This window comes from Callithrix jacchus, chromosome 1 (assembly GCF_049354715.1).
Source record: "Callithrix jacchus isolate 240 chromosome 1, calJac240_pri, whole genome shotgun sequence".
NCBI lineage: Eukaryota > Metazoa > Chordata > Mammalia > Primates > Cebidae > Callithrix > Callithrix jacchus.
This window is the reverse complement of record NC_133502.1, coordinates 112,475,858-112,490,276: the sequence shown is the minus strand read 5'-3', so window position 1 is coordinate 112,490,276 and position 14,419 is coordinate 112,475,858. Positions and strand designations below refer to the sequence as shown.

General features: G+C 40.6%; 3 protein-coding genes across 6 annotated transcripts in view; 2 read left to right on the top strand and 1 right to left on the bottom strand.

Moving 5' to 3' along the window:
- Positions 1-257: 257 nt before the first annotated feature.
- Positions 258-8,730, bottom strand: LOC144582084 (uncharacterized). The gene has a single exon (XM_078368633.1). It carries the CDS (start codon positions 7,906-7,908, stop codon positions 7,552-7,554), a length of 357 nt encoding a protein of 118 aa, XP_078224759.1. The 5' UTR covers positions 7,909-8,730; the 3' UTR covers positions 258-7,551.
- RANBP6 (RAN binding protein 6) lies at positions 261-4,913 on the top strand. Of its 3 annotated transcripts, none has more exons than XM_008996684.4 (2): positions 261-404; positions 1,520-4,913. In XM_008996684.4, exons 1-2 carry the CDS (start codon positions 269-271, stop codon positions 1,588-1,590), a joined length of 207 nt encoding a protein of 68 aa, XP_008994932.3. In that variant the 5' UTR covers positions 261-268; the 3' UTR covers positions 1,591-4,913. The 3 variants fall into 3 exon arrangements, with proteins under 3 accessions (XP_008994932.3, XP_078224713.1, XP_002742963.1); XM_078368587.1 differs by having other exon boundaries at positions 261-463; XM_002742917.5 differs by having other exon boundaries at positions 261-4,913.
- BRD10 (bromodomain containing 10) overlaps positions 7,936-14,419 on the top strand; it is a 78,358-nt gene continuing 71,874 nt past the window's right edge. For both annotated transcript variants that reach the window (XM_054256022.2, XM_054256017.2), the window contains exon 1: positions 7,936-8,691. In XM_054256022.2, coding sequence (XP_054111997.1) covers positions 8,102-8,691 — 590 coding nt within the window. In that variant the 5' untranslated portion in view covers positions 7,936-8,101. The remainder of the gene's footprint in view (positions 8,692-14,419) is intronic.

Below are 14,419 nucleotides of genomic sequence, written 5' to 3'. Positions count from 1 at the left end.
ACATAATTCCATTCTAATCAATGATTTTCTTCTCCTGTAAGTGCACGTTTATTTTATTGAAAAACAAATGGAGGATGCCCTTGGCCTCCACAAGGCTCTCACGGCTCTCCAAAACCTGGCTTGCCGCCCGCCGGAGCACAGCGAGGGCTTTCGGGCAGAGGAGGGAGAAACACCCCCGCCCATCTCCGCCGGCGCCTTGCCTACGTCACTGCTTTGAGACGCAGACCCCCTCCCTCCTTCCCGGTCGCAGTAGCTTTGACAGAGCACGATGGCGGCGACCGCGTCTGCAGGGGTTCCGGCGATCGTGTCGGAAAAGCAAGAGTTTTACCAGCTTCTGAAGAACTTGATCAATCCAAGCTGTATGGTGCGGAGGCAAGCAGAGGAAATCTATGAAAATATCCCAGGTCTGTGTAAGACTACCTTCCTCTTAGATGCCGTCAGAAATAGAAGAGCAGGTTATGAGGTGAGACAAATGGCTGCCGCACTGCTCCGACGGCTTTTGTCCTCTGGGTTTGAGGAGGTTTATCCAAATCTGCCTGCTGATGTTCAGAGGGATGTCAAGATTGAACTGATTCTGGCTGTTAAGTTAGAAACACATGCTAGCATGAGGAAAAAACTTTGTGATATTTTTGCAGTGCTGGCCAGGAATTTGATAGATGAGGATGGCACTAACCACTGGCCGGAGGGTCTGAAGTTTCTTATTGATTCAATCTACTCTAAAAATGTGGTTCTATGGGAAGTTGCACTTCACGTTTTCTGGCACTTTCCTGGGATTTTTGGGACCCAAGAGCGGCATGATTTGGATATCATCAAACGGTTGTTGGACCAATGTATTCAAGATCAAGAACATCCAGCAATCAGGACATTATCCGCTAGAGCTGCAGCTGCATTTGTACTTGCTAATGAGAATAATATTGCTCTTTTCAAAGAGTTTGCAGACTTGCTTCCTGGAATCTTACAGGCTGTGAATGACTCATGCTACCAGGATGATGATTCAGTGCTAGAATCGCTTGTTGAGATTGCAGATACAGTACCTAAGTACTTGGGTCCTTATTTAGAAGATACTCTACAGTTGAGTTTGAAGTTATGTGGAGACTCTAGGCTTAGTAATCTGCAGCGCCAGCTGGCCCTAGAAGTTATAGTGACCTTGTCTGAAACTGCCACTCCAATGTTGAAAAAACATACAAATATTATTGCACAGGCAGTTCCTCATATATTAGCAATGATGGTTGATCTACAAGATGATGAGGACTGGGTAAATGCTGATGAAATGGAAGAAGATGATTTTGACAGCAATGCAGTTGCTGCTGAGAGTGCACTAGACAGACTGGCTTGTGGGCTTGGTGGAAAAGTTGTTTTACCAATGACCAAGGAGCATATCATGCAGATGCTTCAGAGCCCTGACTGGAAATACCGACATGCCGGATTAATGGCCTTATCTGCCATTGGAGAAGGATGCCATCAACAAATGGAATCAATACTAGATGAAACAGTTAACTCCGTTTTGCTTTTTCTTCAGGATCCTCATCCAAGGGTGAGGGCTGCAGCCTGTACTACACTTGGACAGATGGCTACAGATTTTGCACCTAATTTCCAAAAGAAATTTCATGAAACAGTGATTGCAGCTCTGTTACGTACCATGGAAAATCAAGGTAATCAGCGTGTGCAATCACATGCAGCTTCTGCTCTTATTATTTTTATTGAAGACTGCCCCAAATCATTGCTAGTTCTGTATTTGGATAGTATGGTGAAAAATCTACATTCCATCTTGGTGATTAAACTTCAAGAGTTGATTCGGAATGGAACTAAGTTGGCCTTGGAACAACTTATAACAACCATTGCATCAGTTGCAGATACAATAGAAGAAAAATTTGTCCCATATTATGATATATTCATGCCCTCACTAAAGCACATCGTTGAGCTTGCTGTTCAGAAGGACCTCAAGCTTCTGAGAGGAAAAACTATTGAGTGCATTAGCCATATTGGTCTTGCTGTTGGGAAGGAAAAATTTATGCAAGATGCATCAAATGTGATGCAGCTGTTGTTGAAGACACAAACAGACTTAAATAATATGGAAGATGATGATCCTCAGACCTCTTACATGGTTTCAGCATGGGCTAGAATGTGTAAAATTCTTGGGAAAGATTTTCAACAGTACCTTCCACTGGTTATTGAGCCTCTTATTAAGACTGCTTCAGCTAAACCTGATGTTGCTCTCTTAGACACACAGGATGTGGAGAATATGAGTGATGATGATGGCTGGCAATTTGTAAATCTTGGAGACCAGCAGAGTTTTGGAATTAAAACTTCAGGACTTGAAGCAAAAGCAACTGCTTGCCAGATGTTGGTTTACTATGCAAAGGAGTTAAGGGAAGGGTTTGTGGAATATACAGAACAAGTTGTGAAGCTGATGGTTCCTTTACTGAAATTTTATTTCCATGACAATGTTCGAGTGGCAGCAGCAGAGTCCATGCCTTTTCTCCTGGAATGTGCAAGAATTCGTGGCCCAGAGTATCTTGCACAGATGTGGCAATTCATATGTGACCCCTTAATTAAGGCTATTGGTACTGAACCGGATACAGATGTGCTCTCAGAAATAATGAATTCTTTTGCAAAGTGCATTGAAGTTATGGGAGATGGCTGCCTTAATGATGAACACCTGGAAGAACTGGGAGGAATACTGAAAGCAAAACTTGAAGGGCACTTTAAAAACCAAGAATTGAGACAGGTTAAAAGACAGGAAGAAAACTATGATCAACAGGTTGAGATGTCTCTGCAAGATGAGGATGAATGTGATGTTTATATTCTGACCAAAGTATCAGATATTTTGCACTCATTATTTAGTACTTATAAGGAAAAGATTTTACCATGGTTTGAACAACTATTGCCATTAATTGTAAATCTAATTTGTTCAAGTAGGCCATGGCCAGACAGACAGTGGGGATTGTGTATATTTGATGACATCATAGAGCACTGCAGTCCAACTTCATTTAAATATGTAGAATATTTTCGGTGGCCAATGCTACTAAATATGCGAGATAACAACCCTGAAGTCAGGCAAGCTGCTGCTTATGGCCTGGGTGTAATGGCACAGTTTGGTGGAGATGATTATCGTTCTTTATGTTCAGAAGCTGTTCCACTGCTGGTAAAAGTTATTAAGTGTGCCAATTCCAAAACCAAAAAAAATGTCATTGCTACAGAGAACTGTATCTCAGCAATAGGGAAGATTTTGAAATTTAAGCCTAATTGTGTAAATGTAGATGAAGTTCTTCCACACTGGTTATCATGGCTTCCACTCCATGAAGATAAAGAGGAAGCTATTCAGACTTTCAGTTTTCTCTGTGACCTAATTGAAAGTAACCACCCAGTTGTAATTGGTCCAAATAATTCCAATCTTCCCAAAATAATCAGTATAATTGCGGAAGGAAAAATTAACGAGACTATTAACTATGAAGATCCTTGTGCCAAACGCCTAGCTAATGTTGTGCGTCAGGTACAGACTTCTGAAGATTTATGGTTGGAATGTGTATCCCAACTTGATGATGAACAGCAGGAAGCCTTACAGGAGTTGCTAAATTTTGCCTGAAGCACTTTAATATAACTTGAATATGATCTGCCATGAAAGTAACTACAAATAAGTGTTTTGAATGGATTTTATTATAAATCAGAGAACTGTTTTCTCCCTGCTAAGCAGTTTATGGTTTTTCCCCATGTTTCTCCAGAATTAGTCAATGTTAGTCCTCTGTTTATCTTGCATGTTTCATCTCCCAAATACAGACCTTGGTGATAACCTATGCTTCATGCTGTCTTACAATGTTTGTCACCTTTCCCCTAGTTGATGTGAAGTATATAAAGTTGTTGCTATTTGTTTGAACTATTATCGATGCTAGCCAAACAGTATGCTTGATATAAAGATGTCATGCTATCACAATATGCTAAGACCTCACAAAAACAAGACAGAATTTCCAGGACATGCATCTTTGGAATTGTGAGTGAAGGATACAGTGGCAGGCTTGTCCCTCCTTGATTAATATGCTTGGTATTTGTAGTGATGGGAGGATGCTGGAACTAGGAGAGTTCTGAGATACTACAGTAGATGTGGGATGCATATGAAATTTTTCATAATGTACTCCTGGGAACTGTGTGGGACATACCCATATTCTAGTTCCTAAGGTGTCCGGCCGAGAGAAAACTTTTACATTTCTTTAGCCAGACTAAAAATATAGACTAAAAATAAGAAAACAAAACAAAACAAAAAAACTAGAAGCTAAAAAAATAGTCCGTTTTTTTTTTTTTTTTTTTTTTTTCTGAGTAATCCAGGACTCCAAGAACCATAGTTAGTGAAAAGGGAGTCCTAACACATCTAACATTGGTAGCATGTAACAGTGTTTGACAAATAGTATGTAATCAATATTCTTGGGAGTCAGTGTTGTGTGTTTCAGTAGAGTATTATTTTGTATATGTATGCCATTTTCCCTCTGCAAAGCAGCTCAACAAGAGGAGAAGCTCTGGTTATAGGGCTTAAATTGATTTCTATTTCAAAGAATTTCCTAATAGATTCTAGAGTAGCACTGAAGAATGTTCTATTGGAAAAGTGAGAGGAAAGTGAATGTAATTTTCTTTGAACATGAAAAAGAAAGGAACTTTTGAGAGTAATCATTTAGCAGTAGATGTGCATTATGAGAAAACAGTTCTATAAATCCAGGGTTAATTATATTAATTGGAATGTTGATCTTTAATGTCAAGCTTATTGTAGGGTAGAAAAGGGCTTTCTACTCAGCTAATCATTAATCATTGATCCAAAACTTAAATACATCTGTTATTTCCTGGGGCTATTGTGCGTACTGTGTATGTATTTAGCAAATATTTAAGACCTAGTAAGTGCTCAATAAATTGTAGCTGTTACTGCTGTAGTTGCTTGTACCTCTATTGTGTTCTTTTATAGAGAATTTTCCCAATTTCCTACTCATTCATATGGACAGGCCATTTAAGCTATTGTAGACAAGAATATAAAGTTGAAATTTTAGATATGCAGTTCTTCCCATTCCATATAATTATTACTAATGGGTTAAAAAGGAAAATTAAGGACATTATGTATAGTATGATCACAATTTTAAGAATATTTAAGATAAAGTATAGATGAATGAATAGAAAAATACCACCTCAAAGTATTAATAGAGGTTTTCTCCAGGTGATAGGATTAAGTGGCAATTTTTCTTCTCATTTACCTATATTTTCTATTTTACCTACACTCCTACAGCCAACATATTTTTTGTTTTGTTTGGTTTTGGTTTTGGTTTTTTGCTTTGAGAGGGAGTTTCACTCTTGTTGCCCAAGCCGGAGTGCATTGGCACGATCTCGGCTCACTGCAACCTCTGCCTCTGGTGTCTAAGCAATTGTCCTGCCTCAGCCTCCCGGGTGGTGTGTGCCACCATGCCCGGCTAATTTGTTGTGTTGTTAGTAGAAATGCGGTTTCACCATGTTAGCCAGGCTGGTCTGAAACTTGTGACCTCAGGTGATCTGCCCACTTTGACCTCCCAAAGTGTTGGGATTACAGGTGTGAGCTAGTGCACCCAGCCCATTTCTTATATAATAAAGTTTCCTTTTTAAGATCAAAGACCTGATCCTACTTTCATTATAGTTAAGTTGCTATTATTTTGACCTCTTCATAACCTAGAGTTGAGGTTCCCTCTACTCACTCACACCTTTTATATATCTTAACTAAGAAACCCTTTATCAACATTTCCAGCAGTTCCCAACACTTTTATGCATGAGGATTTAGAAATTCTGCCAGATGACTTGGAATTAGGCACCTGGAGTTTTTGAAGTATGGCCGACCTAGACTTTAATTTTGGTTAACAACTTTCTTAAACAAAGAGGCAGTTTCCTCATCTGAAAAATCAGGCTAATAGCTTGCCGATAGGATTATTGTGAGAATTAAACGAAACAGTGAACATAAAATGCTTAGTGGCACAGGGTTCAATAAATGGAAGGTAATATTGTCCAAGAGTGATGAAATAGGGCTGATGGCTAAAGAGGAGGTGGAAAGGATGTTTGCTTGGGTACGGTGGGCTTCAGATTCTGGGGCTTTGTCAAAAGAAAGGAGAGATGTCCAGTAAGACACACTTTTTGGTTGCCAGGTGCTGAAGTAGGTGAGCTGAGGTTCTTCTGTGGACTCTGAGGGAAGAGAACCATGTAAATTCGTCATATATTACAAATATCTGATGATAGGAGACTTTGAATACTAGATGAAAGGTATGTGTAGTGTCAATACCCTAACAACTAGAAAAGCGTTGTCACTTATCTATTTTACTTAAGAGTGATGATGGGACAAAAAACAGCTTTGAGGTTAAAGAAGATTTTATCACTGCTTTAAAGTTCACATTAATGAGAAGTAAACAATTGCAATCATTTAGTTATATACATTTATATATAAAATCATTGTTATATACATTTTACTTTTAAAATGCATGATTTCTGTAATTTTGTTTTTGTGTTTAATTCCAAGTTTCAAATGAGGATCGGTGTACCTAGAAAACATAGTATGTGCATCTTTCAAATAGAACATGAGAAAATAGTAATATTTGTTTTATGGAACCAGGAAGTCCTACCTCCCAACTAATTTTAAATAACATGTAAACCAGTGTGCATGGAGTCCACTTTTTAGTCATTATGTAAACAGTAATTGCAAAATGTGTAGTGAGATTGTCAGGCCAGCAAACAACTGTTTAATGCTGTACAGCTCAAACTTGAACTATTTTCACTGTTTTCAATCCCAATAATTTGTTTAAATGAGGTCCCATAACCTTTCTTTATTCTTAACAGATCTCAAGAATCGAAAAGGTGGAAATGTTTAACTGAAAACATGGAATTAATTCCAAAATATGAATTGATGTTAAGAACTGGGGTTCTAGAAATCACTTCCTTTTCTTCTGCGTGTGAATGTATGATCAGGTCCTTCAACTTACTTTCTAAACTTCTCAAAATTCTGGTTCTACTTAAAAGACCCGCAGTCACAAAGGAGAAAGGGTGCGAATAGAATGTAAATTTTATAGTAGACAAGATTTACATTTTGCGCTTTCTCACTGTTTGCCATGAACAAAGGTTATCTAGCAACTTTAATTTTAGTTTGGGGTACTAACAAGGGTCTTGTAAAAGAAGTTTCCTCTTGCAGCACTTGCTTAAAGAAAAGCCCTTTCCCACCTTCCCATAAGGAGGCGAATAAAGCTGCACAGGCGCCTTGCTTCCCCTTCCATCCGCCTCTTACAGATTCGCCTACGATTGATTACATCATTCGTCCGCGCAACCCTAGCAGGCCTCAGGGCCTGTAGCTGAGCCGCAGCTCTTCCTTTTGCGTAGCGGGGCGGGACGCGAAAGGGCGGGAGGCGGCGGGGAACGAAATTGTTCCCCTACGCATGCGCACCGGGAATGGCGACAGGGCCTCTTTCTTTGCCTTTCTCCACAGCTCTTACCAGCCGAGGGGGCTGAGTGCCCTCCCTCTTCTCTCCCTGCCCCTCCCCTTTCTCCCCCCCCCACCACCCAGCGGGTCTTCTAACTGACAGTTGTCGCTGGGCCCCGTCCGCGCCCCTCCTCCTCCTGCCCTTGTCCCCACAGGTAGAGAGGGGCGGGAGGGGGTGTGAGGAAGAGGAGGAGCCGGAGCCGCCGCTGCGGCCCCCTCCGGGGAGGAGAGAGGAGAATCTCCTTCCTCCTCGCCCCCTCCCAGCCCCTCGCTGGCCCGGGAGGGGGTGGGGCGCCGAGGCCGCGGCGACCCGGCGGGGCCTGGCGGGTGAAGAGCAGGCGGGCGGGGTGCGGAGGGGTGAGGCCGGCGAGGGCCGCGCGCGCGCCGCCGCCGGGGGGAGGGGAGAGGAGGGCACCTAGGCTCTCCTCTCCCCCCTCCCCGCGCGCCATGTAACCCCGCCCCGCCGGCGGCGAGCTGGAGACCCCCGCGCGCACCTAGCCGAGCCGGCGGCTGAGGAGAGCCAGGCCAGATGCGGCAGGGGCTACGCTGCGCGGCCCAGCCGTGAGGAAGCGGCTCGCGCTCACGCGTCCCCCAGCACCTCGAGCGGCCGCTCCACACCGCTCAAGTTAGGCCTGCCGGGGCATGAGCGTGCACGGGACGCCAGGAACGATGGAGCCGGCCGGGGAGGAAGAGCGACCGCCACGGGCGGCCGAAGGAGAGGACAACGAGGAGGTGGCAGCGACGGCCCCGGCCTTAGGGCCGGCCCGCGGGAGGAGTGCCTCCTCGCTGGAAGACGTGGACGATCAGGAGGAAGAGATAGAGGCGATGGTGATCCGAGGCGGTGGCTGCAAGGAGCAGGAGCTGACCTACGAGCTACAGCAGGGCTACCGCATCCTGGGCGAGTTCATGCAGGAGAAGCACCGGAGCCTCACCGCTCCCTTCCTGCAGCCCTTGGGGGGCGTTGCCACCGCGGAGGAGGAGGTGACGGAAGGGTGGCGCAGTGGGGGCCGGGGCTGTCGCGCCCTCCCGCAGCAGCCCGGGCAGGGCATATGTCTGCTGAAGATGGAGGAGAAGTTCGCCAGCGGCCAGTACGGGGGCATCACCGAGTTCGTGGCGGACTTCAGATTGATGCTAGAGACGTGCTACCGCCTGCATGGAGTGGACCACTGGATCTCCAAACAGGGCCAGAAGCTGGAGATGATGCTGGAGCAGAAGTTAGCGCTTCTCTCTCGGTAAGCGAGCCCCGTCCCGGGTGGGACGGACAGACTGACACAAACACACCCTCACACGTGTCCGAGGATGGGCTGGGCCAGGGGCCGGGGGGCGGCGCTCATAGGTGCTAAGTTGGTGATGGAGAAGCCTGGGAGGAGGAGTGGCGTTGGGTGGGGACCGGAGGGGTGTGGTGGGTGTGGGCCGAACGCGAAGTGAGCGCTGGCTGGGGGAAGCTGAGAAGGAAACCCGGGTCTGCAGCGCCGCAGAGCTGTGTAAAGTTTGCAAATGTAAAATGAAGTGGGTCCCGTAGGAAGAATTGCACATGTAGGCAGAGGAACAGTTTTTGTGGGATGGAAGTTGGACTTGCAACTTTTAGACAGTTTTAGCATGTCATTTAAAACAGCATTTAGGATGAAATACGTCTTGGAAAATAATTTGGGCTCATGTAAAACGATGTCTGAAACCATTAAAAATAATTTTATTTTTTACTATCCAAGTCGGTCATCGAAGATTCAAGAAGTGTTACTAAATGGTTAATGGTTACTCTGGCATACTACTTACTGATCTTTTCTCTGTTTCATTTGAGGATGCCTAATTTTTGCAATAATAGGGAATGCATCAACACACATTTTTTTAAAGCTTACACATTTCTGTTTATTCTACATACGCAAGTCAGATGGCACTGTGCTCTTGGTATCTGCCACCCATATATTCCAATTATTTAACACAAGAGGAGAATACTAAAATAAATGTATTGTTTTACAATTGTATAGTCGATGTCAGCCAAGTTAATTTCTCAAGTTTAAATTTTTCGGGAGTGGAAAAATAATTCAGTGATTTTGGAATTGGTAGTTGAAATGGAATAATAGTTTACTATCAGAATGAGGTTAAATTGAGCAACTCACTTACCCTTTTTGGCCTCAGTTTCCTCATCTCTCAAGTGGAGATAATAATAGTACTTTTCTCATAGAGTTGCTTTGAAATTTGAATGAGTTAATTAATGTGAAATCAACAGTGCTGGTCCCATAGTTATCCTGGTATAAGTGTTAGCCATTTTAATTTAAGTAGTAGCAGTATTGAATAGTGTGAGTGTGTTCTTCATATCTGAAACTGGGCATTATACTTGTGCCTTTACAGAATAGCTTTTACAAAATCTGTTAATTTTTTGGTTCTTGATTTGTCACTGTAATTTAAAAGTAATCTTTGTCATTGGCTTCCCATATGACATTTTCAAGACTACCAGTGATTTTTTTTTTCCCCCACCAAAAGCAGATAACATAGTGCCTATCCTCATTAAGGGAGTTCTCTTTAAGGAACCTCTTCTTGAATCCTTTCATAGAGTAGTATTATTTAGTAATAGAATAATTATCACATATTTGCTTTGTAAATTACTTTTAATACTTTACTAATCTTATATTTCTGTAATATGTTTGTTACCCTTGTCTCCACAGTGCATAAGTGATGTGACTGACATAAGAAACAATCCATTCACGTTATTATTTTGAAGTTATAAAGTATCCTCCTGATTGATGTCACAAGATTTTAGACCTGGAAGGACCTTAGCATTCATCTAATCTATCGAATGTGGGAATAGGGATTTAGAATGAGGCAACAGAATGACCACATGAAAGTGCTTTTTTTATTTATTTTTTATTTTTTCTTTTTCTTTCTATTTTTTTTGTTTTATTTTTGTTGAAAGTGCTAAGAGATAGCATATGGGTTTGAATTACTGATGTTTTCAGAAGCTCCGTGTGTAATAAACATTTCTTTTTTTTCTTTTCTTTTCTCTTCTCTGTGTTTCGCTCTGTCTCCCACGCTGGAGTGCAGTGGCGCGATCTCAGCTCACTGCAGCCTTCACCTCCCGGGTTCAAGCAATACTCCTGCCTCAGCTTCTCGAGTAGCTGGGCTTAGCTGCCACCACACTCAGCTAATTTTCGTATTTTTTGGTAGAGACAAGGTTTTGCCATGTTGGCCAGGCTGGTCTCTCCCTCCTGACCTCAGGTGATCTGCCCGCCTCAGCCTCCCAAGATGCTGGGATTACAGGCCCCAGCCACCATGCCTGGCCTGTATTAAACATTTCTTAGTCTTACAAAAGAGCAAACTAAGAAACTACATAAAGGTAAATTTCTAAAAGCTTAGAATCATCATTCTCAGTGGTTAATGCTCAGAACACTTATATTCCCATGTGATCTAATAGCATCCATATTTGGAAATTAAACTTATTTTATGGTTTATAAACATAATGTACTTCTTAGGCCAAGAGAGATAAAATTCTTGCTATTTTAGTAGCGGAAAGTGGTATGAGGACCTCAAATAAAGTTTGAGTCTTTCACCTTTTTGTAATTGATATATGCAAACACATCAGGTTCGTAAGACCACACTTGTGGATACTAGGACATCAGTTCTTCTATGCTAGCCTAAAATCGGAGTCATTACTAACTGCTTCCAATGGGCACAACTTTGAGAAAAGCATAGGTCACAACTGTTTGGAATGCAGCTAAGATGTACATATATGTATGTTCTGAAACAATATTCTATAGAGTGTTCACTGGATTATGATTTTTACCACATAGATGACTCAGATATCTTATTTGTAAATATCTCAGAATGGTATATGGTATTTTAGAAATGAAACCAATAAATCACTTAGATATTTGAATTTTCCATTGTCTTCTGGAATATATTTGTAAGACACAAGTAACTCTTATTTTCAAAGTGTAAAGAGACTTTAAAGCTGTTCCATGTACTGCTGAGCTTTCTAGTGAGCAATAAATGAGGTACATTAGGTAAAGAGGATGCCACATTCTCATTAGAGAGCAGCTCAATAGCGTTAGTGCCCTGGACACAGCATATAACTTGAATCTCAATTTCTTTATCTGAATAATGACAGTTTTAGGGTAGAATAATTATGTATTTATGTGCTAGAATTAGGCATTCATGCCTCTGAGATTAAAAGTTTCCTGCCCTTAAGTGGGTTATAGTTGAGTAGGAAAACAGATACTTCAGATGATTCTGTAATAAACGTCTGAACAAAGTACAAAGGGAATTTAAAGGAAGATGACATAAATCTGAAGCAGAAGGGGTGAATGTGGGGATGACAAGGGAGAAGAGGTAAGGAAAAGGAGAGACTAGTTTAAAGCTCTCATAGAGGTGTTTATGTTTGATATGATTCTTGAAGGAGTTAAATATAACTACTGAACTTTTTAGGAGGGTTTAACTGGGGCATTCCAGAATGCTGAACTACAGTGAGTGTAAGGCATGAAGCAGCATAGTATTTCTGGAAACTACAAATAATTCTGTATGCTTAACTGTAGTTTTCAGAGTGGTCTCTGCACCTCAGGAAGTAGGCAGAATGACCTACTGGGGTGAGAGAAGAAAATATTAGAACTTAAGTTTGTTCTATTATTATTTTATCCTTTTGAAATATCTTTTTGATTGCTTTTCGTGATGTTTAAACCAGCAATGCATGTATATAACATATAATTTATGAATATGATTTTTATATCATTATATATTTTCAAGAGAAGTAGGACTAAAATTCTGGTCTGCTCTTGCAGTTTCCAAAAGCTGATTAATACCCAGAATGAATTCGAAATTGAGCTATTGGTGTGTATATTTCATTTTTCAAAAGTGATAACATATTTTGAAAGTCCTAACACAAATTTTTATGTTTAGTATCAAAAATACAGTTTTGACCACACATTACTATAGATACTATTTACTCTGTTAGACAATGTATCTTTTTTCCTTCTATTTTAGAAGGAATATCATTCATCTATTTGAGGCAATTGTGAGAAATAGCAATTAACATTAGAAACAGGAAGAAGATCATCTAAGTGGAAAGGAATAGAAAATAATTGATAGGAAATTATGAACAGAACTTTAGAAAATGTCAAATATTAGTATGAATTTTTACCTCTCCCAAACTGATTTTTAAAGGATATTTTTGAAAGCTTTAAGAATATTGCCCTATAGCCTGACGATGGCTTTTCTAGTTTTAAAATGCTGTCATTAGAAAAGATGCATCACTGGTGCCACTGATAGAGCCAAATTTAAATTTTTAATTTTGCCATTTAAGATAATCGTGAAAATAAGCTTGTGTATATCTTTGTTAAAAGTACTCTTGATTTTCATATTGTGTCTGTTAAAAAATGTTACATGTGTGGGATAAAAAGTCTTTCTTAAAATATAGCTGCAGATTATTTGGTTTTGTAATTGCTTTTTAGTTGGCAGAATATTTTTTGGATTTGGGTAAGAGATAGCATCCTTGGCTGAGAGCGGTGGCTTACGCCTGTAATCCCAGCACTTAGGGAGACCAAGGCCAGGAGTTTGAGACCTGCCAACATGGTGAAACCCCATCTCTACTTAAAAAAAAAAAATTAGCCAGGTGTGGAGGCACATGCCTGTAATCTCAGCTACTTGGGAGGCTGAGCCATGAGAATTGCTCAAACATGAAAGATGGAGAATGCAGTGAGCTGAGATGCTGCCACTGCACTCCAGCTTGGGTGATGGAGTGAAAAAAAAAATACAGCATCCTCATGAAGCCTCAAAAATTTAAAAATAGAGGTTTCCAAGTACAAGTAGTGGTCAAATGAAAAATGAATTTTTAATACTTTCCTAAGTTAAATTTGAATTCTTACTGGGTTGCTTTTCCTCAGTTAAGATCAAAATCTATAAATGGGAATTTTAACAAGTTGCATATTTCTCTTCAGTTAAGTCCAACCCATCCCACCTCCCACTGGATTCTGTAATTCTCTTTTTTATATAAATCTTTAAAAATTGGACATCTTTGATAATATAATCTGGATTTGTCTCATGTTCAGAACATATAGAATGTTAGAGTTTGATAGTCCATGTAGTTCTGTTTATTATAGTAGCCATTCTTTAGAAAATGGTGTTATTTTAAGAAGGTTCGGAAAATGTTTAAGTACAGTAACAAAAGTATGAAACAGTTCAACTAACAAGACATTTATTGAGCACCTGCTTTATTCTAGGGCTTGGGGGGCAGGCACTGCCCCCAACAGGTTTAAAAGATGGTAGGAAGAAACACATAATACAGGTATAGTAAAAGGCAAAATATGTTTAAACTGTGATTCTCAAACTTGTTCCATTGTCAGAACACTTAGAAGTCATGGTACTTTGTACAACACCCTGAAATATATTTTAATTATATCATATGATTTTTTTGCTAGGACATCTAAAAGGTTTAAAACAAATAATGGAAGGGAGCCCTTAATTGAAGAGATTCTATGTAGTATCTTAGTTTTTTTCCCCCGTACAAACTGGGAAAACATAATCACTTTTGGATTTTAGGTGATAAATCTTGGTTTAGCTCATGAATGACCACGTTCCAAGGAGTATACTTTGAGGACTACTATGATGAGCTATATTATAGAGTGCAGAGGAAGGATAACTATTGGGAGTGGGTAGCTGGGATTAAAAACATTTTGTTAGATTTTATTCAAGAGATTATAGTTTTTGAGCTAGATTTTTAAGAGTGGGTAGCATAATAATGATAGGTAAAGATGTGTAGTTCATTGGACAATTATTTGAAATATTATGTGCTAGATAATATATAAAGCCTCGTAGATAAAATGACAAACAGGACCTTGTCCCTTCAAGATGTAGATAAACAGAAATACCTAATTGAAAGTACGGAGGCAGGAGAGTACAGAGTAGTCCAGGGAAATGGTTTATACCCAGTGGTTAGAGTATAGGATGATGAGAACATGTAATGGCAGCTAAGTC

Coding starts and splice junctions, on each gene's coding strand:
- RANBP6 (XM_002742917.5), top strand. CDS start 269: ATGGCGGCGACCGCGTCTGCAGGGGTTCCGGCGATCGTGTCGGAAAAG.
- LOC144582084 (XM_078368633.1), bottom strand. CDS start 7,908: ATGGCGCGCGGGGAGGGGGGAGAGGAGAGCCTAGGTGCCCTCCTCTCC.